The sequence below is a fragment of the Alosa alosa genome, chromosome 18 (genome assembly GCF_017589495.1).
Source record: "Alosa alosa isolate M-15738 ecotype Scorff River chromosome 18, AALO_Geno_1.1, whole genome shotgun sequence".
Classification (NCBI taxonomy): domain Eukaryota; kingdom Metazoa; phylum Chordata; class Actinopteri; order Clupeiformes; family Clupeidae; genus Alosa; species Alosa alosa.
Window position 1 is genome coordinate 25457089 of NC_063206.1, and position 26334 is coordinate 25483422.

At 44.3% G+C, this 26334-nt stretch overlaps 4 protein-coding genes and 1 long non-coding RNA gene across 7 annotated transcripts in view; 3 read left to right on the plus strand and 2 right to left on the minus strand.

Moving 5' to 3' along the window:
- Positions 1 to 4022: 4022 nt before the first annotated feature.
- On the plus strand, positions 4023 to 8640 carry LOC125312070. 2 transcript variants are annotated; one of them, XR_007196563.1, is made up of 4 exons: positions 4023 to 5279; positions 7485 to 7722; positions 8045 to 8200; positions 8499 to 8640. It is a non-coding gene; the product is annotated as an uncharacterized LOC125312070 (long non-coding RNA). The 2 variants fall into 2 exon arrangements; XR_007196564.1 differs by having other exon boundaries at positions 8523 to 8536.
- LOC125312068 (clathrin heavy chain linker domain-containing protein 1-like) lies at positions 5994 to 14540 on the minus strand. Of its 2 annotated transcripts, none has more exons than XM_048270556.1 (11): positions 14065 to 14540; positions 13800 to 13987; positions 13317 to 13456; positions 11469 to 11670; positions 11268 to 11380; positions 11047 to 11140; positions 10477 to 10583; positions 8554 to 8728; positions 8011 to 8210; positions 7454 to 7663; positions 5994 to 6396 (listed from the first exon to the last, which is right to left on the minus strand). In XM_048270556.1, exons 1-11 carry the CDS (start codon positions 14239 to 14241, stop codon positions 6206 to 6208), a joined length of 1797 nt encoding a protein of 598 aa, XP_048126513.1. In that variant the 5' UTR covers positions 14242 to 14540; the 3' UTR covers positions 5994 to 6205. The 2 variants fall into 2 exon arrangements, with proteins under 2 accessions (XP_048126513.1, XP_048126514.1); XM_048270557.1 differs by having other exon boundaries at positions 7454 to 7633; positions 14065 to 14539.
- A 52-nt stretch (positions 14541 to 14592) lies between these two features.
- Positions 14593 to 17039, plus strand: rps27a (ribosomal protein S27a). Its single transcript, XM_048270558.1, has 6 exons — positions 14593 to 14673; positions 14783 to 14847; positions 15484 to 15538; positions 15643 to 15728; positions 16031 to 16162; positions 16854 to 17039. The coding sequence occupies exons 2-6, from the start codon at positions 14800 to 14802 to the stop codon at positions 17001 to 17003; spliced, it is 471 nt and encodes a 156-aa protein (XP_048126515.1). The 5' UTR covers positions 14593 to 14673; positions 14783 to 14799; the 3' UTR covers positions 17004 to 17039.
- Positions 17040 to 18564: 1525 nt separating this feature from the next.
- On the plus strand, positions 18565 to 20030 carry prorsd1 (prolyl-tRNA synthetase domain containing 1). The gene is made up of 2 exons (XM_048269191.1): positions 18565 to 18777; positions 19388 to 20030. Exons 1-2 carry the CDS (start codon positions 18694 to 18696, stop codon positions 19814 to 19816), a joined length of 513 nt encoding a protein of 170 aa, XP_048125148.1. The 5' UTR covers positions 18565 to 18693; the 3' UTR covers positions 19817 to 20030.
- Positions 20031 to 21787: 1757 nt separating this feature from the next.
- The window catches only part of LOC125311296 (girdin-like), a 53725-nt gene continuing 49178 nt past the window's right edge, over positions 21788 to 26334 (minus strand). The window contains 3 exon segments of the mRNA XM_048269192.1: positions 21788 to 24357; positions 24692 to 24942; positions 25975 to 26070. Of these exon segments, the coding sequence (XP_048125149.1) occupies positions 23380 to 24357; positions 24692 to 24942; positions 25975 to 26070 (1325 nt within the window). The 3' untranslated portion in view covers positions 21788 to 23379.

Genomic DNA, 26334 nt, shown 5'->3' on the forward strand with positions numbered 1-26334 from the left:
GACCTAGTATATTGTCATACGATGTTTAATATCCCCTAAAATGACATCAAACTTAATTAAATAACTACTTTGGGTAATCAGTTCAGTCTCAGTTTATCTTTAGGTTTCATCATTTCATACTTACCCATGCATTTTAAACATCAGTTAAAATCAATAAACCTTTTCCTCCTATTCCACACATGGTCCATATGTATACCTTTACAATGTGCTTAGGTAGGCAATTCCTTGTCCTCTGCTGGTTGGGTTACTACCACACATGTGCTCCAGTTACAGTCATCTGCCAGAAACACATCATGCAAAGACTGCACCTGGTATAGAATGCTCTGCACTTTTTAGACAGACACCAGCTACCAAGACATGTCGGACCCCAGGAAGAATAGCTGGAACTAATGGGGGTCCTATAAACAATAAAACATGGTATCATTTATTGGTAAACAAAATGCAAAATTAGGATCAAAGTTGATTCAGTCAGTCAGTAACACAAATGGCCTACCATTGGTTTTACCACTGCGTGTACTACAAGCACTTTTAGCCCACCATTAGATTATATTTTGGCTTATTTTCTCTTGGTATTAAGTTTTTGAGAACCATTATTAGCCTACACAGAAGCTTGGGAAGGTTACCATCTGTGTTTCACGTAAGAAGAGCAAGAATGATCAGCTGTAATGATTGTTTTTAAGGTATTTGGTGTCAATTGGTCATGTTTTACATAAATTGTAAAGGTTCATTCATTAGCATTATATGGGTATATGAGTTTATATATGGGTTTTATATGGTTGACTTCTCTCTAGAGGGAGCATATTTGCATTATCTTGTTCACTGTTCTGTACATACTTGGACCTAACAATCATTGACTCCACTCTGACATAGAGCCGCAATAGTGTCTCCCAGTCAATAGCATCCTGCAAACCGACCGTATCTACTTTTAAGGGCACTGGCAAGTGCGGGAGCTGGTTAAAAGTAAGAGTATGAGAAGGAGCTGTCACAATGAACGAACAGATAAAATAACACATGTAGTACAGTGAATCAGCCGTCAGACTATTACCAACCTGGCATGTAGGTTACATGTACAGCAAAAGCAGAAGCGTTAGAAAGTGTTGTTTAAAAAAAGTATAGTACAGAAGGAGATAAGATAGTAGGTCTGAGCAAGTTCTTCATAGTAGACTGGTGAATGAAATTCTACAAATATGTAAGAGAGCAAAGCTACAGGAAACGTAACTGTGCTACAACATCTCAAAAGAAACCCATATGCTTTGTGGGCTGCAAACATAGGTTGTTGTAGGTTGTAGGGGATTGTTGATGAGGGAGTACGATTGCATGTAGGCTGGCCTAAATCTTCTTGTGGCGCTGCTTGATTTACAAATAGTTTTCAGCCCCGGTGGCTGCTTTTTTGGGTATGCAGTCCAATCTCCAGAATGGGGCCTGTGAAAAGTGGGCTAAGATAAGCAGCCAGAAAAAGCTCTCCTGCATCTGCCAAAACTGTCCAGCGTGACAAGCAGGACGGACTCTTCAAGGGTCAGTCAAAGACAGAAGCAGCTCACACATTCACAAGGATTGCTGGTGGGGTTGGACCACATGTATTTAAGACCAAAATTCAAGAGGGGCTTTTAAATGTTTTTTATTTTGTTTTTTTAATTAGATATGGGATCTAGCATGTGATGTTAACTCATCCTATGAACATAATTTGTTCTTTATACCAGATCTCAATAAGGACATTTCAATAATGCTCAAGTGTAACATTCTGGCAAGAATCTGAGGCAAAATAATATATATATGCAAGAGGTCTGCATTGCCATGTGACTCAGACACTATTAACATTAATGAAGCCACCGACCAGCTCTCCTGTTTCCTATCTGTTTATGTAACACCTATCAATTCAGTATGTATTTACAACACGTAAAGAGATAGGAAGGCCTCTCACTGAATAGAAGGCTCCTGATTTAGAATACCAGGGAGCTGGACTCCTCTACAGCACAAGATCAGTCTCTCTTCAGTTAGCAGCTGCCCGGTAGCAACCACTCCCCTGCCCCCTCTGTGCTTGTCCCTCATAGCAACGCGAGTAGAGACCCACAGGGCTCAGTCTTTATTGCCCACTGACAGGGACAGTGATATAATGCACTATGAGTGGCAACAGAGGGTAGAGAGTGACCTAGCGCAGCCCGGGTGATCACAGGGATTGTGACTAAGTGGTCTGTGTGTTGGAAGGATGAGTAGCACTGGTGCTGTGCTGTGCTATGAGTCAGCACGGCTGCCACCGCTTGCCTGCCCATCATGCCACATTTGTTGGGGTGGGCCACTCAGCCCTGCCCGGCCCTGTCTTAACACACACAGCCACCATGAGTTATCATGGGGACCAAAATATAATATGATCCAAGTAGCCAATTTATTCCCAGGTCGGTCGTACACACACACACACACACACATATTTATACTTGTGTGACCCATATAACACTTTCCTGGTAGGAGAATATGCCTAGTCATAGATGCAATTAATAACATGACCCACTAAGTTATATGGTGATTTGTCAACTGCAAGATTGACGTGTGTTTCAAATAATGTCATGTTGATGTCTATGTCTGTGGCTCACAGGGTGTCATATTGCGCCTCCTGCCAAACTCAACACCATGCTACTGCCGCATTGTTTTATTGATGAGGCAGCTGAAGTAGCCCATGGTGGACAGGAGTTCAGTTTTAGATTTCAGACATCTTCAAGAATTGTCACACTTTCTGCTTGATGTCTATTACAAATGCTCTTTTTCTGCTTCAGAGTCCAAATTATCTGATTAATGAAGCGTTTATGTACAGAGATACACTTTAAGCTGGCAATGGACAACCTCTTCCTTTTTTTATTAGAAACAAGCAGTGAATTATTAAGCATGAAGATGTTGCTTAACATCTCTGTTAAGAATAACATGACGTGATCAAAGTAGGTTTGTCGGCAGAGGAAAGTAAAATTGATCTGTACGGTGCACATCAGGATGTAAGAGTAGATGGCAAAAAGGAACTGTGTGTGTGTGTGTGTGTGTGTGTGTGTGTGTGTGTGTGTGTGTGTGTGTGTGTGTGTGTGTGTGTGTGTGTGTGTGTGTGTGGTGCTTCCATTTGTTTTTGCTACATGTATTTGTATGTGGAGGAGGATGTTCACAGCAGTTTGGTAGTGACTTTGTACCACCACTGCACTGCTGATTCCATGAATGTATCTGAACCTCTCTGGCCCATCTTGCCAAGTTTAAACAGAATCCTCTCAAACTGCTGCATTGAGTGGGCATTGAGCCAAATGGAGTGTCCAAATTTGAGGTTATAATATAGAAATATCAACAGCAGTCGAACAAGCTTAAAGATGAACTCAATACCAGTGACAAATCCAACACACTCCAAAAAGAAGTTAAATCAGAATCTAGTACTGCAATGATTTTTTAACCCCCTGCCCAGATAGGCATTCAAACCATTTCTTTGAACACAATACATGTGTTAAATAAATGACTGAAAAAAGGAGTAACTGAGTGTGAAAGCCTGTTTAGGATCCTCCAAATGGCCAAACAGACTCTGTTTTTGTGCATTCACATTTTGGCCATTTCCAACACATTTCACTGGAGAGTATACTTATATAATACTCCAGTGGGGAACACAAAGAAATCAATTCTTTGAATTAAAAAAAAAAACTGATTTTCCATAAGGCACTTCAGCATATTTGCAAATAATTAAGCATTGTCAACACATTTTAAACTGGGATAAGAAGCCCTGAAGATCCTGTAAAAAGGGATGAATCATTCTGACTCGCTTGACTCGTGTCCATTGGCCATTACTGCCTTGTCTTTAGTACTCTGGGTGCACTGATAAAGTAAACATTGTGAGTGTGTATGTATATATAAACACAGCCAACAATGTTTTCAGAAAAACAGACTCACACCCCTTTAAGTGCACTGAAAGGAAACAGTAGGGCACACACCTACAAGAAATATGTCTTATTGTGCTAAATGACCCCTTCCTGTGTATGTGCCATGTCTCTGCTGCTTTATAGTGTTTACAGGATGGGTGGCAGTCTCCAAGCTTTCAACTGAGATAGTTTTCCATTGGCTAACCACAAGTCTATAACAGCATGGAAAGGCTCACAACATCCTGCTGTCCTGGGAATCAATTCAGTTTTTTTCCATTCACATTACCCATTTAGAGACATCTGAATAAACAAAACCACACAGAGTTAATTTGTAGTTCATTTCTACAGTGGATGTGGGAAATGACAAGGATTACAGAGCATCTAGTCACTGCACTTGGCCATTCGAATGCCACTTGAGATGATCTTATCGTTTGGAAATGTTACCAAAGCTTTCATCACAAACATGACTGTCTAGTGGTAAGTCACTAATAGCTGGCTACCGGCAACTCCTCATTCCTGCCAGTATCTGAGCAGAGAGCAGAAGAGCGCCCAGACCTTTGAACAATAAACCCTGACAAATGCCTGTTCAAACAATGGTCTGGAAGTGACTCAAACTCTCTGTGGTTGGTTGGTGTCCGAGAGCAAACTGCATGTGACACAATGGCACTCTGCTGGTCAGCTGGGCTCTGCCCAGAGGCAGTGTCTACTAGACGGTCATGTCAGTTCACATCACTGAGGCCCGGGCAAAAGCCCAGAGCGTATATCTGTGCTTGTGCTACTTTAGGCGAGCCAGCCGGGGCGACGCAGCATAGCACAGCCGAGGGCAGACAGGGAAAAGCTCAGGCTCTCTTTAACTGTTGATGGCGATTGGGGAGGGGGGTGGGGCGGGTGTGTGCTTAATCTTTCGAAATGCTCACTGCTCCACTTGGTAGGAAGCATGTCATGTCAGCAGGGGGTTTGTTACAGTTAATCACACACCAAACCATATCTGACTCTTTGTTCTATGTTCTTTTTATGCTTTTTCATTATCAAATCCATGTTAATAATACCCACATCACTGTCTCCGTTAACACCAAAGAAGGCCAGTGATGAAAAGGACATCACTGAGGAGGCAAGAGTGAAGCTATCTGTGAGGAGAGAGTCTCATTGAAAGGCAGCTCGTGTTTGAAAATGAGAGTGTGCGTGGAGGGAACATGAGACGTAAGGAAATCCTGTAGCCTGGCATACAGAGAGGCAGAGGCTCAGGGAGGAGGCTGGCGGAGGGACAGGGCTTAGGGAGGGAGCGCAGTGAGGTGTTCTTCTTCTGCGCTCGGAGAAAAGCTGCGTCACGCTGGCTCATCAGCAGGCCAGCTACCGCTCCCTAGACTGCAGGAGATCAATACCAACAAGCTGTGGGGGGAGGAGGTACGCAAGAGCTGAGACAGCACACTCACACTCTCCCTCTTTGTCTTTGCTATCGCACAGTGTGACTATGTGACTATGTGTGTGTGTGTGTGTGTGTGCGTGTAATAATCTGAGGCATTTACTGCTGACACAAAGTAATGTGTACCACTGGAAGTTCTGTTGGTTACAGCCAGTGCCGAATGTTGTAGAGCCCTACATTACTGCTTGTTGGTTTGTTGGACACAACACTGCTTCGATCAAAAAACACACAGGGCTAGAGGGCTCTCTCACTAACAGTGTGTGAGCCCTGCTCAGGGATCTCACTGTTGACATGAATGTGGCTGTCACAAAACAGCTCTACGCAGTTAGGTTAGCGACAGTGACGGGGAGGGGAGACTGCTGTCTGTTTATCAAAATGTGGGCGATGTTTGTCCTCTGAGCGGGGACTCTATTCACTTTTATGTAGCCCGCTTCCATTGTGACCCCGTCTGGTCAACAAAGAGGCCTCTGTGTGTGCGGGGGGAGGCCACAGAGCCGCCCCTCTCTCTACCACTGTGTCCTCATACCGCCGCTGACATAATGGAACGAGCGGAGAGTGATCACTATGGCCACTCATCCTTGGGTTTTAATGAGCTTGACCGATGGGGGATGATGCATGTGGATGTTATTTTGTTGTTGTTGTTTATTTTTTGTGGGAAATCTACAAGTGCGGCATGTAAAGGAGAAAGTAGTTTCAGATATCATGGAAACATTTTGAATACAACGGACAAAGTAAAAATGTGGTATAAACTTGTCAGTTTTTAGGTGAAGTCTTGTATTCTGATAGGTTATCAGAATACAAGACTTCACATGTCTCAAATGGCTGTTAGTAGCAATGTTCTGCTGTGCTTAAGCATGCTTCAGACTCACTATATTTGTCTCATTTGCGCCATCTAGTGGTCACACCTCTACATGAACACGTGATCCATAACCTTGTTATCTTCTCTGCCTGATGCGAGAGCCAGGGCATGAGACTGCAGAATCGTGTTGATCTCTTGTGCCACTTGATGGTCGTTTTTAAGGCAGCAGCAGTTAGCAATGTCACTCCAGACCTCAGCACCGCACCTGGGGTCTTCACTGATGGCCTTCTCCAGTGAGCCTAACACACCACCAAAACGAAACAAAACATATCTCACTCACAGCGTCTGTATGTGTCTTCTTAGTGTCAGTGGGTAAACTTAAAATAAAAAAAAGTGTATTATTCGTCTTATCTGGGGTTTACACTACATTATTTGTGATTTAGCAGACACTGCTATTCAGAGCTACAGTGGACTAACTACAGGGTCAGTCCCCCCGGAGCAACTCAGGGTTAAGTGCCTTGCGAAGGAGTGTAATGGTGGCAGCACCTGGGATCAAACTCATAACCCTATGGTGTTCCATGTGGAAGCCACTAGACCAGTGGTTCTGAACCCGTATGCTGTGAGGCAAAGTGAAGTGTGCCGTGGCATTCTGCGCAGCAAAACCCAAAGTGCAAGCTCATGAAATAGCCTATGATAATGTGTGTGGCGTAATTTACTTTCAGTAACCATAAGTTGGTGTGCCTTCGCATTATGGTTTGACCTTTGGTGTGTGTTAGTCCCAAAAAGGTAAAGAACCTCTGCACTACACCACCAGCAGTGACAGAGTCTCTGTCCAGCCTTGCCACGTTCATTAATTCATTGCTCTGCCATGGGTGTTAATGGACTTACGAACTAACTTGATGACAGAGAAGACAAACCATTTTGTGGAATGATGCATCATCATATGAAATTTTCAACGATGTCTCTGGTAGCCTATAAGTGACATCACGCTCTGTCCATTCAGTTCTGGCAAAGGCCCGCTTATCCTTTCTGGTAGCCTACAGTGCTGTGTGAGTGAGAGGGGGGGTGGCTACAGTAGAGCGGCGAAAGCCAATGTGTGCTTCTTTTACCGATATAGTTAATGATATCTTTTGCATTTGTTATCCAAACAACGTCAAACTTGGCACTCCTTGTGCCCGTTGCAAGACACCTGGACGAATGGTTTGATAGATATGGGGTTAACACACACACACACACACACACACACACACACACACACACACACACACAGACGTTTCTGTCATTTATAGATAGATGATGCCAGTGTGTATTATATGTGGATGTGTGGTCATGTGCGTGTACGTGTAATGAGACTACCTTGCCTGCCTGTGTGCATCTCCTCGAGCAGCTCCATGGCCAGGTCCTCCAGATCGGAGTTGAGAAGCGAGTGGCACGCATAGCCCACGCTAAGCACAGGAGCCCTGCCTTTGTACTCCTGTGTCAGGGCCTGGAGCAGCACCAAGCTGGGGCAACTCCTGAGCACCAGCATGCAGTCATCTGCAGGGGACACAGACCAGCAGAGCTCATCTGACCCACAACACACCGCAACACACAACACCAAACATGAGGATTTGTGTGGAAACAAGGTAAGACCTGTCAACACAGGCCCCCTGCTTGGAGAGGCTGCCCGAGTAGAGGGATGTTTAAGCAGTAGACATGAAACATCTAATGTAAACTATCGTACAAGTCCCAAGCCAACCAACTTCACAACGTCATCTTTTATTCTATTCAAAGATGCCGCTACACTTGTTGTGTAGATAATTTCTTATTTATAATCCAGGTTCTTTGACGGTGTGAAACCTCTTAGGATTATCAGAGTAGGAACTGTGTTACGTATCCACTTTAAGCAGTGATGATGCCTAATTCCCCCTCACCATCAGTTAAGTTGTTCTGCTGAATGAATTCCAGGGCACAGAAGGTCAGGCCTCTCTTACACATGGTTATTGCGGCCTTGCGGTGAATGCCACAGGCCGAGTAGACCATCTGGGCCAGCGCCAGGCAGGTGTCAGTGATTCGGAGCGTCTTGTCGCCATGGGCACAGATTACATCTCCAAGAGCTTCACTGTAAGTCAAACTGTACAGAGAATTCACAACTTGAAGAATTTCACAGAACACCAAAATGAATGGCCTCATATTGTTTATTTTTTCTGGTTACTTGATAGTCCACCTATAGATGGTTTGTTTAAATTCAAATTTAGTCTTCAAATGTTGAACTGTTGAACAGCACCTTTACCAGACCCAACCCACATCCCTCACATTAACCATAAATTGTTGTGAAAAGAGTGTCATCTGAGCATCTGTAATCTGCACATAGTCTATAAGAAACCATCCAAAGTAAATATGACCATTTTCCTGTTTATAGAGTCTGTCTTCCCATTCTTCCCAGTGGCAAGGTGAAGCTTATTGCCTCAGCATACCTGTGCTGTGTGACCCAGTGTGTGACCAGCTCCACAAAGTTGTGTTGCAGGGCGCAGCGGACGCTCTCCACGGAGAGGTCTTCCCGGGGCAGCTGGCGCTTGTCCTGCACTGAGTTCATAATGGCCTGGAAAAACAGCAGCAGGGGAGGAACCTCGCCCTGATACACTGTAATGGCTGCAGAAAACCGAGACCAAATCGATTAGCCTACTAAATGCGGAATTGGTAATAAAAGTAATGTTATTAAGGTAGAACTGCATCTGACTTTCATTCACATGAGCAGCAAACTGTCTAAGACAGTTAACTATTTTGATATGGCACTGTGCTTTATAACATTTACAATGAAACCTTGCAGAGAAATTAAAAGTAGGCTACGTCATCATCAGTATGCTAAAATGTGTCTGACTGGACTGTTAACACTAAAATGTGTTAACATGGACTGTTAACACTCAATATGCTCTGAAGAAGTCCAGACAACGACTCTACTTCCTTCGTCAGGTAAGGAAATTCAAAGTTTCTACATCCATCATGAAGGCCTTCTACACTTCAGCGGTTGAGAGTGTTCTAACTAACAGCTGAACGTACTATAAGAACTCAACTCCCTGCTCTACAAGATATCTATTCCAGAAGAGTACTCCTAAGAGCCCAAAAGATCCTGAAGGACTCTTCTCATCCTAACAATGGATTATTCCTACCGCTGAAATCAAGAAGAGGCCAATGTAGTCACAAAGCCAGAACTGAGAGACTCAGGAGAAGTTTTTATCCCCAGGTCATCCGAACTCTGAACTCACACTATACTGACTTTGCACACATTCACTCCTCAGCACTCTCAAACATTTCCCAACTCTGAACTCACACTATACTGACTTTGCACTCATTCACTCCTCAGCACTCATTACCCCCACCACACACACACACCTACATGACTTTTAGCACTTGTACATCCCTCTCCCTATGCTACAGACCTTTTATTTATTTTCTTATTTCATCACACGTCAAAACACACACACAAACCCCCCAACCCCATTCCCAACACACACACAAAAAAACAGACACACTTACATCATCACTGTCATCACCACACATACATACAGCACACTGCTTGCTACAGTAAGCCTCCTCTACATACTTGCTACACACTGCCCCCCCCAGCACATTGTCTTCAGGATCTTCTCCAACACACATCCTCTACATACTTACAGCACACTGCCCCCACCTACCCACACACACACTGCACACACACACACACAGTCACTGCTCCACTCCCCTCCCGCCCACACACACATCTTCACTGTCATCACTCACATACATCATACATACAGTACTCTGCTTGCAATAGTAAGTCCCTTCACCATACTTGCAGTACACTGCCCCCCCCCCCTCTCCCCTACATACACAGCACATTATTTCATCAGGAAGCTTCTCCAACACACATCCCCAACATACTTACAGCACACTGCACCCCCCCCCCCAATACACAGCACATTGTCTCATGAGGAAGCTTCTCCAACACACCAATATTGCACACTGCCCTCTCCCCACATACACAGCACACTATCCCATCTCCCTTGTCATCCCCCCAACACACACACCAAGACTCCTGGCAGTTGGGTTAGCCCCTTGAGCCGTGGGTCTGCCCAAGGTTTCTTCCTTGGTAAGGGAGTTTTTCCTTGCCCCTGTTGCTCTTGGGTGCTCCTTGTTGGTGCCAATCCTCCCCCACCTTTCTTATGCAGCCATTGCCACTTAATCTACTAACCCCCCATAAATGCACAAATAGGCTGACACCAGACATAATTTCACTGCATTTCTTACTTCCAGTAACTATATATGCATGTGACAATAAACTTCCTTGTATCCTTGTATCCTTGACTACAATAAGTTATAGCTATCAATTTTTAAAAGAGTGAGAGGTTAAAACAGCACACCTTTAAATTTCTCCATGGTTTCCATGTTCCGCAGTACCCCGTGTGGAGATTTGGCTGCATGGAAGGCAGCTAGCTCATAATCACCACTTTCAAACAAGTCTGTGAATCTGCAAGTGATAAGAACACACACCAACAACCAGGAGATTCAATCCAAATTCACAGTAGAGTAATAGTGGTAGACATACACAATTTAGAAAACTAAATTGTTGTGCTTGGTCTCAGGGCTCTCTGATTGAAATAACAGGAAATGTGCAGTCCAGCAACAAGCAAAGTGTCTTTAGCATGACCTCAGGCCTTCAAGCAAGGAACAATCCTGTGCTTAAAGTTGTCAGACGTCTCAAAGCCGTTAAATTTAATAATTTAAAACTTAAATGGCCCAGCCCTGGGCTGAAGCCCTGTGAACTAGCTATCATGTAGAGTGTGGGAGCATTGAGCTGACCCACCAATATTTGCATAGAATCTTGCTCACAGTATTAAGTTAGCAAATAGAATTTGTTTAGTTATTAAATTAACTATATTTAGACATTGCCCATCTTTTCAATTAGAACTGTCAATATTAGTAAAAATTACCTCTCAATATAGTCCACAAGAAGTTCTGACTCATTGGCTTTACTGGGATCATCTTCTTCAAGTGCTGCACTACTGCTATCTACTGTATCAGACACTGAAATAGAGCAATAGAGCATCACTTACTGTAAAAATGATAAGAAAGTATGCATTTTTTGAAGTACAAAAACTTGAAACATAAAAGCACTGTTTACAATATTTCGAAATTATCAAAAGAGAAAAACCTTTCATTTCAGCTATTTGCTCAAGTTTTGCTGACAGGTGCTCAAGCAAAGGACCATCTTCCTCACTCTTCCAAGAAGTAATCACATCATTTACACTCTGTAGTTGTTGGAGACTGTAGAAAAAAAATCACATCATAAAACAAGGCAGAGGACATCCCGTCACACTCATGGTTGTTTGAACATGAGCGGAAGAGCTCATACCGCAGGTGAAGTTGGTCGTTCTCGAATACAAGCTCATCTCTCTGATCTAAGGCTGCCGTCACCTTGCAGTCAAGCTCAGCCTTAACTTGCATAGGCACATAGTGGTTCTTCCTCAAATTCCACAGGTCTGCTCGCTTCCTCTCCAGGACTTCTATGTACTTGGCCAATGCTGCCGGGTTCATTGATTCTTCAAATGTCAAACCTGAAACAACACAAGACAACCATCAAAAGACGGTCCATCAGTACTGGCTGCTGGCTGCTAGCAGTACTGGTGCCCCAGAGGGGTGTGTCGGTCCATCAGTACTGGTGCCCCACAGGGGTGTGTCGGTCCATCAGTACTGGTGCCCCACAGGGGTGTGTCCTGTCCCCGCTGCTCTTCTGCCTTTACACTAATGACTGCACCTCAGAGCCCGTCTGTAAAACTCTAAAAGATGACACCACCGTCATTGGTTTGATCCAGGATTACAGACAGGAGTCCTGCAGCTGGTCCAATGGTGCAGTCAGAACCACCTGGAGCTAAACCTCAAGAAGACTGTGGAGATGACGGTGGACTTTAGGAGTCCAACTGGAGCTGACCTTCCCTCCATCCAGGACATGTACCGGTCCAGGGTCAGGAAAAGGGCAGCAAAAATCTCTGCAGACCCCTCACATCCTAGTCACAAACTGTTCAACCTCCTTCCATCTGGTAGGCGATATAGGGCACTGTTCGCCAAAACCAGCCGACACAGACAGCTTCTTCCCCCAAGCAGTCACTCTGTTGAACGCTCAGAAATAGCCCCCACCCTTACACTAAATAAAGTCAATTAACACTATTCTGCTCATCTACCTCATGTATACTTCAATCTTACAATTACAATATTGTCATTAATACACCATTGTTGCACCGAACTGCCTTGCACTATATTTATATTTAAATCTTAAATGTCAGTCAATATCAGTACAGACTAGGGATGTAACGATTCAGCAGTCAGTAACAGCATAATGTGACTTATTGGCCTGTGTGATGGGGATGTGGATTGCTAATGTATTATGAGTAGGCCTATAGGCTATGGTATGGCTATGGTATGGTATTCTCTCCGATTTAATAAATACAACACATTGGGTTTGGCAAGAAATTTGGCAATACTACTTTCACACAAGTGATGGCACCCCTGCATGGAGACAGAAGATTGTCCGTTTTGCTTTTAAGGATTTCATCTGCAATGGGGAAAAAATGGAACGACATGTAGGCTATGCTTACTTTAGTGCTGGACTTGGACTCGACTTGATCAATAGGGACTCGACTTAGACTCGACGTGGATCAATAGTGACTCGACTTGGACTTGACTCGGATGAGTAGTGGACTCGACTTGGACTTGAACACTAGGGACTCGAACCTGGACTCGAGGCATAGTGACTTGACTACAACACTGGAATACAGTAGCATAAAGTTTTATTTCGAACACTTACTTTGGTCTCACTCATTGGATCCAAATAACAGAAATAGCAAACTGCAAGTTATGGTAGGGTAAGTTAAGCTATAAGCAAATAGCCAATTAAACATGAAGAAAAAAGTGAAAAGGACACTTTTTGAAACTATTTCAGCTTGTGTAGGCCTATCAGTACTTTCTGAACATATTGAAGACACTTTTAGAAATACCGTGATAATACCGAAAACCGTGATCATTTTGGTCACTATAACCGTGAGGTTAAATTTTCATACCGTTACATCCCTAATTGCACTACTCCTACCCTCTCTTTAATGGTATATTGTATCTTGCAGGTGCCTGTTGAGGTGTCCACAACCATGGCAACCTTAATGTATGCATGTAACCACACTGACACTGAGTGGCGGTGGATGGCTCATACCTGGTATCTGTCTAATGGGGTGATATGTCTGGGTGTCTGATGTCTTCTGCTGCGCTGAGTGCTGTTTGTCCTTTCTGCTCTCCTCAATCCTCTGCAGCTCTGCCTGTAGCTCAGCAGTATCTCTCTGAATGATTGCAATCCTGGAAAATCAGTGACAAATCACAACTTTCACAATAGGATTCAATGTCCTTAACAGTGGACAATTCGAATTGCAATTCTGCTTCCTGTTTGTTACCTAAATTGAAATGCAAGCGAAATTCAAGAATTGAATTGGAATTTAAGAGCCAGTTTAAATTCAATTCTGGAATTTTGCACAAGCCTGGTCCTTAATACAGAAAAAAGACATGTTTAACTCTAACCTAACTCTTCCCTTAACTCAAAACCTTTTATTTGCAGTAACAAGTGAGGAATTAATAAAAGGCTGTGTGAAATAAATCCTAAATCACAGTGTTTGCATCTCATTGTGTTGTCACCGGTTGTCACCTCTCTTGAAGTTCCACAGCTCGTCGCTGACAGTACATGAGAGAAGTGGGCTGTGCAATCATGGCCTTCAGCTTCCTCTGGGCAAGCTTGGCATCTCTGCCATTCTTTTTAACAGAATTTATGAAGTCATCATATTCTTTCTTAATAGCAGTTAGGATCCTCTTGTATGCAGTCACATGCTCAATTAGCTGTAATCAATAAATTAATTAATTACATATGAATACGTAAACACTACACCAATAAACCGTTTGCAGCTCATCGTTACCTTGTCAAATGCAGTACTGTAAATAACAAGTCGTTGTTCATCGGGTGCTTTTTCTGATGTGGGCAAATGTTCCTTTTCAAACTGTATGTAACTGCGTAATGACTCCAGAAAAGTGTAATCACTGCACATGTGCAAGTCTCCATCGTTAATGTTCTTAAGACCTGAATGCTTAGACATCTTTGGGAATTCAGCGAATGCTATCTGCTCATTCTATTTACTCAGGGGAGCCATGCTTCTTAACAAACTAAATGTTTACATAACAGTAACGTTACACACCTCACTTTATAATTTAGAAATATTTAGCCTCTGGGCAGAGAAACAAACTTACTTCCGAAAACATTCACGTTACCATAGCAATGACGGCGTGGGCCCTCTTAATTAATGAAACCAAATGCAATAATTGTTTGACATTTTCAACATTACTAACTACTAAGTTCAAATAATATATAAAAGTCACATTAGCTATACTAATTAGTTTAATAAACGCAACGCTTTGTTTTCATCAGGCATGCTAGCAGACACCTATTCCCCTCCTTCTCTCCCAAGAAAACCCCGTCGCTCGCTTCGAAAGCCCTCTTCTCATGATCCGCCATTAGCAGGAGGCTTGTGGTACGTGTGGCTCTTAGTTTAAGTTTTTTTATTTAAGTCTAATTTGGCGTGTTTACTTTACTTGAGCGCAAATACAATTGTATAAAGATATTATTGTTCTCGTCTGCAGGTGGATAAAACGCCAAGATGCAGATTTTCGTCAAAACCCTTACGGGGAAGACCATAACCCTCGAGGTGAGTTGCTGGTTCAGTGCAGTGCGGTGGGTATGCATAGGCAGCATGATAACTAGCAAGTTAGCTAGCAGCTTGGACTGCCGGGACAATCCCGGATAGCAACCCCACATGTTTTGCCCCAAGGCTTTGTAATATATGATATTAACCTTTTACAAACGTGTCGAACATGGGAAAATGTACTCTCAAATGGTAGAGACCTAAGCAAACTACACCATACTCTTGGTCGTCATCTGCAGCTAAATTTTCTGCTCATCGCTATCCAGGATCTGGTCAACTAGCTAGTAGAACGGTAGTTGACTAAATCTCTGGCCGATGCTAATCATATAAACACGTGTGAACAGATTCTGTCAACAGCGCTTATATATCTTTCTAATATACCTGAAATTGAAAAAGTCTCTCATATTTAGACTATGAGGATGATTGATCGGTTTTCACCGTAACGTTAAACCTTAGGCAAAGTAACACGAATTGCTGGTTGTCACTGTCGCCTGTCTCTTATCAAATCATACCCAGGCTTTGCCCTGTAAGGCTGGAGACGTATTAATCAAGTTATTAAGTTAATTAAATTAAAATCAATATGTGGTGGCCATGTCTATGTTGCTACATAATCTGATGTTTTGCCCATTATGTTCATAGGTTGAGCCTTCAGATACTATTGAAAATGTCAAGGCCAAGATCCAAGACAAAGAAGGTACTATACTGACTTGACTGTGGTACAATTGGGACAGTGTTTATCTGATTGATTAGATATGTCAAAACAGTGTAATACTTGTAGTAATAAATACATTTCTTCAGGTATCCCTCCCGACCAGCAGAGGCTGATCTTTGCTGGCAAGCAGCTTGAGGATGGCCGCACTCTCTCTGACTACAACATTCAGAAGGTAAAAACTAAGTGACCATTTGATAACTTATTAATCTTTAACAGGAAATCGCTTTGTCACATCAGCACCCCAGCACACTGCATATACTGCATCTCAGGCACACTACGCCCAACATTGCATGACCATGCCTAGGGAATGTACATTAATACAGGGCACAGCTATTGTAAAATAAGTTGGTCTGCTGTAATGTCTAACAAATAATACATGAGCGCTTTGAATTCTCTGTTTTTATTGTGCTCTTACACTCTGGGAATAGTGGGATGCTGTATTATCTACATCAATGTTGTTGATGTCTTTTGTAGGAGTCCACCCTTCACCTGGTGCTGAGGTTGCGTGGTGGTGCCAAGAAGAGGAAGAAGAAGTCTTACACCACCCCCAAGAAGAACAAGCACAAGAGGAAGAAGGTCAAGCTCGCAGTGCTGAAGTACTACAAGGTGAGCTGCTGGCCTGCTACAGATGTGTCATGGATCATTTGAGGCTATTGTGCTTAAGTATGAATGTACTAGTAGTACCAGAGTTTGTGTGTCAACTGTGGAAAAGATTGTGTTGGAGCACTGAGTTTGGGACTGGGGCAGCCGTGGTCTACTGGTTAGGGCTTCGGACTTGTAACCGGAGGGTTGCCGGTTTGATCCCCAACCAGTAGGCACTGCTGAAGTGCCCTTGAGCAAGGCACCTAACCCCTCACTGCTCCCTGAGCGATGCTGTAGCGTGCAGCTCACTGCGTCAGGGTTAGTGTGCGCTTCACCTCACTGTGTGCGGAGTGTTTCACTAATTCACGGATTGGGATAACTGCAGAGACCAAATTTCCCTCATGGAATCAAGAGTGTATATATACTTATACGGAGTTTTGTTTTGAAAGTAGTTTGTTGATTAGATCAAGTTTCATGTTTGACACATCACAAGAGTGTATTCATCAGTGTAATTTGGGTTATTTCTGGAAAGTTAGATTAAATTGGTCCGTTTCAAGCTTCTAGTCAAAATCTGATTAGCTTCAGAAGTTGTCAATGTATAGTAGTCTACTCAGATGTTACTGATCGGATTACTGTGCCCCTTCAACCAAAACCCACTGATTTTGTGAAATCTGTGATTATTCAAGTGAAAATGTAACATGCGTTGTCGTTGCAGGTTGACGAAAATGGCAAAATCCACCGTCTCCGTCGTGAGTGCCCAGCAGATGAGTGCGGTGCTGGAGTCTTCATGGCCAGCCACTTCGACAGACACTATTGTGGAAAGTGCTGTCTCACTTACTGTTTCAACAAACCTGAAGATAAGTGATGAGATGGACTAGTCAATAAACCGTTCACCACCAACTGTCCTGTGTCTTGGCTGCCTTTTTCCCCCCCTTAAATAAACTTCTACATCTACAGTAGATGTCCTCAAAGTGTGGAATGATTCCGTTTGATGTGAATATTCAATATTAACTATTTATTAGTAATGTACATACAGTTACTCAGAAATGAGTTCGTAACCTTTTTGGGGGGAGGGAGGTGTATGTTGTTAATGAGGAAAATGTGAAAGTCCTTGTATTTATTGTTGGTTTAGGTTTAGGAAGATCATGCACATGGATACTCTATGCCAGCAGGTAGCCAGCCTTCCAAACTGAGTTTAGGCAATTAAATGCCTGTGACTTAAGCACTGGTCATTGATAAAACAACAAACAAACATACTTTATTGTCAATTTCTTCAGAACATGACTTACGTTTCTCACTATCCCACGGACAAGACATATTTGACCAATTTTAAGTCCACAGACAAACATAACATTCAAGTAAACAAAAAGGAAGAAATAAGAGGGCACATATAATAATAATGAAAAATAAGAGCAGCAAAATCATGTGCAAATACATGGATAAAATACTGTTTTGACCTAAGTAATAAAGAAAGTGGCTATGCCAGCAGGTAAAGCAAGTGTGCAAGTGTTCAAGTGTTCCAAACTGAGTTTAGGCAATTAAATGCCTGACTTAAGCACTGGTCATTGATAAAACAACTTTGCCTGGGTTAAGAGATGAAACAATCTTGAAATAACAACATAAACACATGGCTGCTCGCTCTCTCCAATCGATGGTCCACAGGCTTGCTGAGTCAAGGACTTCTGGTAACCTGTATTGAGTCTTCGTCCTTGGTGATGAGACCCACCAGAGTTGTGTCGTCAGCAAATTTCACTATGTGATTGTTGCTGTAGTGAAATTTGCTGACGAACTTTGCCTGGGTTAAGAGATGTATGGTCCTACCATAGAATGTAAAAAATACGGACAAAGCCATCCTACACAGGGCCACACCAGAGCCCGTTTACGGAGCGCCGGATCACTCCCTATTAACTCCATTGTACCTGCAATCTGTTGCAGTTCCGCTAGGGGCGATCACGAATAAGTGCAAAAACAATGGGGGTCTATGGAGCTAGACAGCTAAATTTGTCTCTCACCTGGTTGTCGTTTAGAAATTGAATATTTGATTTTGGTTTCTGCAAGCTCAATATGGATTATAGGTCAAAAGTTGAATGAACGAGTAGTCACGTCCTTTCGATTTCTTACAGGTTGGGTCGTTGTTGCCCACAACACACTAGCTTTCTGTTAATGAATGACGTCATTGACACATTTGAAAGGCTTTTTGGAACAAATAAGTGACTCAAAAAATATAATACTCAGCGGTTTGTATTTTTTCTGCTCCTTCTTTCGACTGCAACATACGAATTGCTGGGCAAAAAATTATATCACGAGAAAAGTGGATTTGAGTGGGACAGCTCCATATGCCTCCATTCATTCTGCACTTATTCGTGAGCGCCCTCATGTGGAACCAGAAAAGGAACTGCAACCAGTTGAGAAACCGGAAGTTTCCCGAGAGTGGCGGTTCTCCCTATGGTTCTCCCCTAGACATTCTCTGTTGGAACCCACTCTGTAGTCTTGCAAGATTAGTGCGCTTTGTAAATTCGTACTTGACTGTACGAGGATACTGCAAGGAATAAGAAATGGGATCAGCGGAACTTCGGAAAGACCTGGAGAAGTATTTGGAGGAACTCGGTATCGAAACTGTGTCGGTTGACCATCCAGAGGCAAGTCAACGTATTGCAACTTTCAATCGTTTATTTCAGTCATGTACGGCTTCCAGCAGCCTGAGTATTTCATTTTAAGAGGCGTAATATAATGTAGATAGCATCCTCTATTACTAAAATGTTAAGATTTTGTTTATTCCCGTCATGTTTAACTGTCCTTTTCCGCACGGAAGACAACACGTTGACACGTGTGACATTTTGGTGTATTGAATGTATTAAATTGTCCAGCAGAGGTCGCAAGAGCCCTAAAAAAAGTCGAGGCTATTTGATTTGGCCTAATATCTCAATCCTGCAGAAAAAGATGTCCAAAGCCCGAGCCCGTGACCAACACCTGAATGAAGACCGAAATTATATTGTCTTGACTGACTAATGCACAATTCTATAGTATTGTGGTATTTAAAAAAATAAAGACTTAGTATTCGCAAACTGTATCAAGTTATCCATGGAAATAGTTGAATCTAATCTAAATCTATTTTCTCCTCAGATTAGATTCTACTTTGTCATTGTACAGAGCCAATGAAATACAGCGACTGATCAACACTTTGACATAAAACATCTGCTGTCAAGTCAGATAAATTACTGAATATAACAACCTTCATGTCTGTTATAGGTGTTCACTGTGGAGGAAATGATGCCCCATGTTCAGCACCTCAGTGGAGCAGTCACCAAAAACCTTTTTCTGAAGGACAAAAAGAAAAAGAGCCTGTGGCTCGTGTCCACCCGTCACGACCGCCAGGTCAACCTGAACGACTTGGCCAAGAAGCTGAGCCTGGGCAGTGGGAACCTCCGCTTCGCTGACGAAGCCATCATGGTGGAGAAGCTCAAGGTGAGCCAAGGCTGTGCCACGGCCCTCGCCCTGTTTTGCGACAAAGACCAGAGTGTCAAATTCGTCCTGGACAGTGACCTGGTGGACGGCGGACACGAGAGGATCTACTTCCATCCCATGACCAACGCGGCTACTATGGGCCTAAAACCAGATGACCTCATGAAGTTCTTAAAAGAGACTGGGCATGAGCCAGTCCTTCAGAGCTTTGACTAGTCATTGGGCTTACAGATACTCATATACAAATCTTCTTTCTATGAGTGACTGTGCTCATACTATAAGGCCTGTAATGTCTTGTTACAAGCCTTAGTAATTATGTAATTCTTCTGTTGCTGCGGCATTGCTGAATCAAAACTGATGGGTGGAGTTGGTGCATGAATTTTTTTTACACATATGCGGTCAGTTTACCAACAATAAATGACACACAGGAGCCTCTTGGGTTTATCACATCAAATGGATTTATGCAAAAGTGGAAAAAGGAAGCAAATGCTAGTCTTTTCACGGTCACAGTAATCGTTGTCACATACACACAGAAAACAAACACACATAGAGCTACCCCCTCCCCAGAAGGCCAGAGCTTGCTGCACCTCTTTTGGCACACACACACATATACACACACACACACACACACACACACACACACACACACACACACACACACACACACACACTGCGCGTTCACTCTGCCGGAAGCCTGATGAGGATGGCGGCTTCACAGAAGGGAGGCGTTCATTTTGGCATCTCGATGACACAGCTCAAGTCTCTGGTCCATGTTGATCCGAGGAAGGGTGATTGGGGGGGGGGGGTAGTTTGTGTTGATTGTATTTTTGCTCCATGCAGAATGTGGTTGACCTTGTTGCCCGTGGTCACATGCGGCTGAGGCTGCTGTGCAGGTGGCTGCATGGGCGTCTGTCGCGCTCCTTATTTCTAGAGATGTACTGGACGTAGCAATATGCATGCACATTTACAAAGAGTGGCTGGCAGATTGCAGAAAAAAAAGGATGTCCAGCCAGTGGAAAGTCACATAGAGGGGCAGGCTCCCTCAGGGTCACTTTATAGCTCACTCATCAAGACTCATCAAAGTGAACGTTGGCACCAATACACTGGTCCCCTTAAGAGTGCAGTCCGTTTTCACCATAGCAGTGCAATAGGTTAAGAAGGGCAAAAAAACGAAACAAATTCACTACCAGGTTATAAACGAAAGAAAAAAACAGCTGCAATAACATTTTTCTTGACGTCGGTTTTCGTTTCCTTGATTCAAGGAAAGGGAGGACATTTTTTTTTCATTACTGAAGGGGGGATGGGGGGTCTTGTTTTTTCCCTGTTCCTTTTAAAACATATACAATCGTTTCTGACTGAAGACCATCTCGGTAGGCCAACGTTTTACTGGCTTCAGATTGACAGCTTGAAGGTCACTTTTCTCTCTTGGGTCGGATGCAGACGGAACAGAGTTATAAGCGCGAGAGAGAGAGAGAGAGAAAGAAAGAAAGAAAAGAAAGAAAGAAAGAAAGAGAGGAAATGAACAGAAAACGAGGTTAGAGAGACAGACATGATGAGAAAAGACAAGACAGACCCACAGATATATAAAACAGACAGGAGCAGCTTGCATGCATTGGGTAGGTTGGGGGGAATGGGGTAAAGGTCAGCCACAGGATATCAGCCATGCAGGACTGAGGACACACCCTGGACATGGACCATAACCTGATTGGGCAACACTCCAATGGGTACTTTCAACCCCCCTGCCCCCAACAGCAGGATGAAAAAGAGGAGGAGATGATGGACTGCTCACTGGAGAAAGAGCGAGAAAGACAGAAAGACAAGGAGGAGGAAGGAAGTCTGCACTGGGCGACCGGAAAGCAGGAGAGATCCAGGGGAAGAGGAAGGGAATCAGCCCCCGGGTCAGACAGCGCACTGCGTGCGCCGAGCCCATCAGGACTGGCCTTTACACGGTCGGTCAGTCAGTCAGCCACTGGAGAGGGAAGGCTGGGACGGAAGCAAGCACGTGCGGTACAAGGCATCTGCTAAAACTGCGCTCAGGGAGTTGCCATGGAGATAACCCCAAACCCACCTCCCCCATATGTTTTTGTCGTCGTTGTTGTTTTGGACACTCACCACTCTGGCTCATGGAACCCGTAGCCTCATGGCTAATGTTTAGGAGCTTTGCTGCTCTCCAGTTCTGCTTTTTGACTTTCTGCGCTCTTGTGACACTTGCGCATCTGCGGAACAAAGGCATGTCAAAGTTTAACTGGATAAAAAGCGCTAAAGGTTTTTTATAGATATTTTTATATGTACACGATAAATAGAAGTTGCATTTAATGACGCCGGAGAACAATTTAAAATAAATATAAAAAGCAGCTACACAATCTACACGAACACAATCACCTGCTACTGCTTTCCTGTCAGCGCAATTTCTAGCTGAATTCACTATGTTTAAGTTAACGTGTATTTGGCAATGAACACTAACTGCTCTTCAAATTAAGCCGCAAGAATCCCTGTAAGTGTAGACAGGGGAGCCATCATAAATAAAAAAGGAAGATTCCCCATGTTCTCTCCAATGATACATTCAACACTTGAGACAACATTTTGTACAGCCAGCATAATTGCCATGTTCATGAATTCCAACTTTTACCGACCACTTTTATCAAATGTTTTACTAGATTGTGTGTGTGTGTGTGTGTGTGTGTCTTTCTCTGCATCCAGGCCATTGTATGAATGATTGCTCCACACTGATTGTATTTTATGAGAACACAGACAGCTCAAGTGCAACCGCAACACTGCGCTGAATCTGAAGTGGAAGGAACAAACAGACCAACAGGACAACCCACAAAGAACAATAACAATGACTCATTTTGATTTAAGTTAATCAAAATGGAGGGTCAAGATCAACACAATGACCTTCTGAAGCCATGCAGTGCAGTGAAAAGGCTGTGTATTAGCCTTGCATAATGTGTGGAAAAGGTTAATTATGTATCAGATGAGGGAAAAAGGTTTTTGAACAAGATACACATCCCACATACCTAAACAAAACAATGACACAAAACACAAGCTGACCAAAATGTTTGGGAAGAGTATTTCAATAATAATGAATTTTCTAAAAGGCCAAGTCATATTACATAGATTAGAACTAAAGTTCACAAGCTATTTAGCCTGTTCAATATGCTCCAAGATAGTCCTTCATTGGGCAGGGCATACCATCAAGGGACTTGTTCTACAAGCCTAATTGCTTAATTTAAATGTCAAAGTAGCACAGTTCCTGCTAAGTTTGGCAACATGAGCTTCAAGAGGGGTGATATTAAGGGGAACTTGGAATATTAATGCTTCTGCTCCGTTTCTAACGTGCTTGTGTAACTTCTGTTATTTGTGAGAAGCTTATATTCATACCAAAACACATTGTGAAGAGGAAAAAAAAAATGAAAAAAGACAAGAACAAATGAACAAGGGGTTTGAGAATCACTCAGGACCCAACGGGGGGTTTACAATGGCATGCATGCAAACAGGGAACAGTTTCCATACAAGCCAGAACAGACCAGATCAGACAGACTGATTAAACAGTTAGAGGCTTGTCGAGGGGACACCCACTGAATTAAAGAAACACCAAACCAAAGGGTAAGCATAGTGTTGTGAACTTCAAGTAAGGGAAACATAGTGGAAGACAACGGCAACAAAATAATAATAATTTTTAAAAAAATAACATGATTGGGTTAAAGCAATCATGCAGAGGTTGCACCTGAAATGAAGAAAGAAGCAGGACAAAACATTGTACCGCAGCACACCCACATTTACACACAGCCATACTCATACCACAGTGATTGGCTGTCATCTGAGCTCACAGGAGGCGATTGGTCAGTGCCAATCACATGATCTGCACCATTGCCTTCCCCCTCTGGCTTACAATTGGCCAAGTTGGTGGAGTTCAGCTGCCCGTTAGGCTGGCCGGCTTTGGGATTGGCTTTGGGGGGCGGCCCACTGATGTTACTGACCAGCGAGGTGTTGAGGGAGAGAATGGCCTGGTTCTTACCACTGCCCGTGAACACCGGCTCGCTAAAGATGGAGTCCATGAAAACGGAATCTACGGTGAACGAGGGCCCTAGGAAGGCCTGCAGGCTGGACAGCTCTGGCTCCTCAGGGCCTAGGGCGGGGGTGAGGCCTGTGCAGGGCATGCTGACGGACTTGGGCAGCAGTGGGGCAGCAGAGGTGCTGGACTGTGGTGACGCGTGAGACTGAGAGTGTGGGCGTGGATTGGTCAGCAGGGGGTAGGGCTGGTGATGGTGCTGGTACTCACTGGACTCGCCGGCAGGAAGCGGCCGCGGCGCCTTGGCGGTCACCTTGGGCGAGGGGTCGACAGAGACGGGCTGCCGGCTGTCCTTGGACAGCAGGTCGTGGATGCTGGTGCGGCGCGTGGTGCCCTCGGCCGTGGAGATGACGCTGCTGGCGCGCGGCAGACCGGCACCGGACGCCCCCGAGGACGCCGCCGAGTCGAGCCGCTCGCACACGGACACGGCCTTGCCCTGTGTCGAGAGGCTGGACCGGGGAGCGGCTGAGCCCTTGACCCGCGTGCTCTCCGCCTTACGCAGGCTGGGGCGGACGGTGCCGCTGGTACGCGATTGACCGGCGCTGCTGTCTCCACTGCCCGCGCTCGACACTCGGCCGCTGGAGGAGCGCAGGATGCCCCGGCCCTTCACGCGTTCCTTCTGCACGTGCTCAGTGCCACCCGACAGGCGCGGGGAATCCACCGTCAGGTTCTCCTGGCTGCCCGACTGCAAGACACACGGACAGAAGGACACACACACACAAACGCAAAACAACAGAGGGACGGGCGGACACACACACACACACACACACACACAAACACAAACACAAACACACACCATTACTATAACAAAACTCGGACCCATCAAACTACATCTAACACGATCCGAGTCATCTAATAATAAGTTTATAATAAGTTTATTTTATATAGCGCCTTTCTCAAACCCAAGGTCGCTTTACATAGTAGGAAGGCAGGGAAACACAATAACAAACAAACAAACAATACAACAGAGACAAAGGCAGGGAAATACAATAACAAACAAACAAAACAATACAACAAACCTCCGCCGGCTCTACACTCTCTTCCAGGAACTGCTGCAGAGAGACTACCTCGCTGCCGAGTGACCCGGCCTTCCTGCTGCGGACCTGGCCGGCCGAGGCATCCGGGGCCTTGCGTAGCTGCAGTGGACTCTGGTGGGTTGACCGCTGGACGGGGCTGCTGCCGCTGGAGCCCATCTCCGTGTCCAGGCTCAGGCTGAACTCGCCGCTGCTCTCGCTGTGTGGCCGGCTCAGGTTGCCGTTGACCGCCGCGCCTGCTTCAAAACACAGCTGCGGTGAGTGGGGACAGGGGCGGTTTACCCTACCTGGACTACACCTATGGGGTATACTACGAATCTCGATTAGTGGGTTAGCGAGGTATGTTGTGCTCAAAGCCAGGCTATGCTGTGACACGAAAGTGGATCTGTTTTAGTGTCGCTATATCACCATGGTATCTCATGCTGTCAACCAAACCTGGTCGGGAGGAGGTTATGTGCTAAGTTATAGCTCAAATCGTGTAATCTACCGCCCACTGACCAATCAATTGTCTTAAAAACTAAGTTTTCACGTGTAGGATTCTGTCATATATCTTACAGGTGGAGCTCGGCCTCTACTAACATTTTGGATCTCGAATGCGCTTTAATGGTGCTGTGCGTGAAAATATCCCACTATGGACGTGCATACCATACAACTACTGATGACAATTGATTTATTTGATGTTATAGGTTAGACACAAAAAATGACCGCAGTGTAGATTAAGCTATCGCTAATGAATGCGGAAGTAATTGTTTTTAAAAAGAGGCGGTCTTGTACGTCTCCACGTTTCACGATTGGCCAACGCCATCCCAACACCGAGAACGCGCACAGATCTGAGCTGAAAGCCTAGTTTGACAAATATATCACATAACTGCAATCGTAGTATCACTTAACGTATACCCCTGAGTCAAAGCTTTGTGAAGCCTCGATATGTCTACATAGCCTAGATATGTCTAACGTGCTTCGTAGTATACCCCACTGGTCCTGGACTACAAAAAACAAATAAATGAAAATCTATTGACTAAAGCTTTTAGTCTAGGAATAGGCTAAATCCATGTATAAGAAACTACAGAGTCTACAGAGTACTGCTAGTAATACCCAAACCTTAACCATTTCTAAAAAAAATAAACCCAAACAAAACACCTATGAGCCCAAAAATCAAACAACATGCAGTCCAGTGTCATACACCATGTTTGAGACAGAAGTGGGGGGTTACTGTTAGTGGACACACACACACAAACAGGTGCTGGACTCAGGCAGTGTGTCCGTACCTTTGACACTGAAAGGCGAGGAGAAGGGGAAGGAGTTATTATAGCTAATGCTAGTGTTGGTGGTCCTGCTACTATGGAGACGGGCGGGTCTGGAGGCTGGACAGGAATGAGATGAGATGGTGCACACACACACACACACACACACACACACACACACACACACACACACACACACAGCATGAGAACGAGTCACACAGGGGCAGCAGATGGCACAAGGCAGGCGGCACGTGGCACGGCGCCACGTTTGGATCCACACGCCCGGTGACAGACATGAGCGGTGGGGAGGAGAGGAGGAGGGGGAGGAGCAGACCCTTCTGGAGAAAAGCCCGGAGGACCAGGGGGGAGGTGATGAGAGGAGGA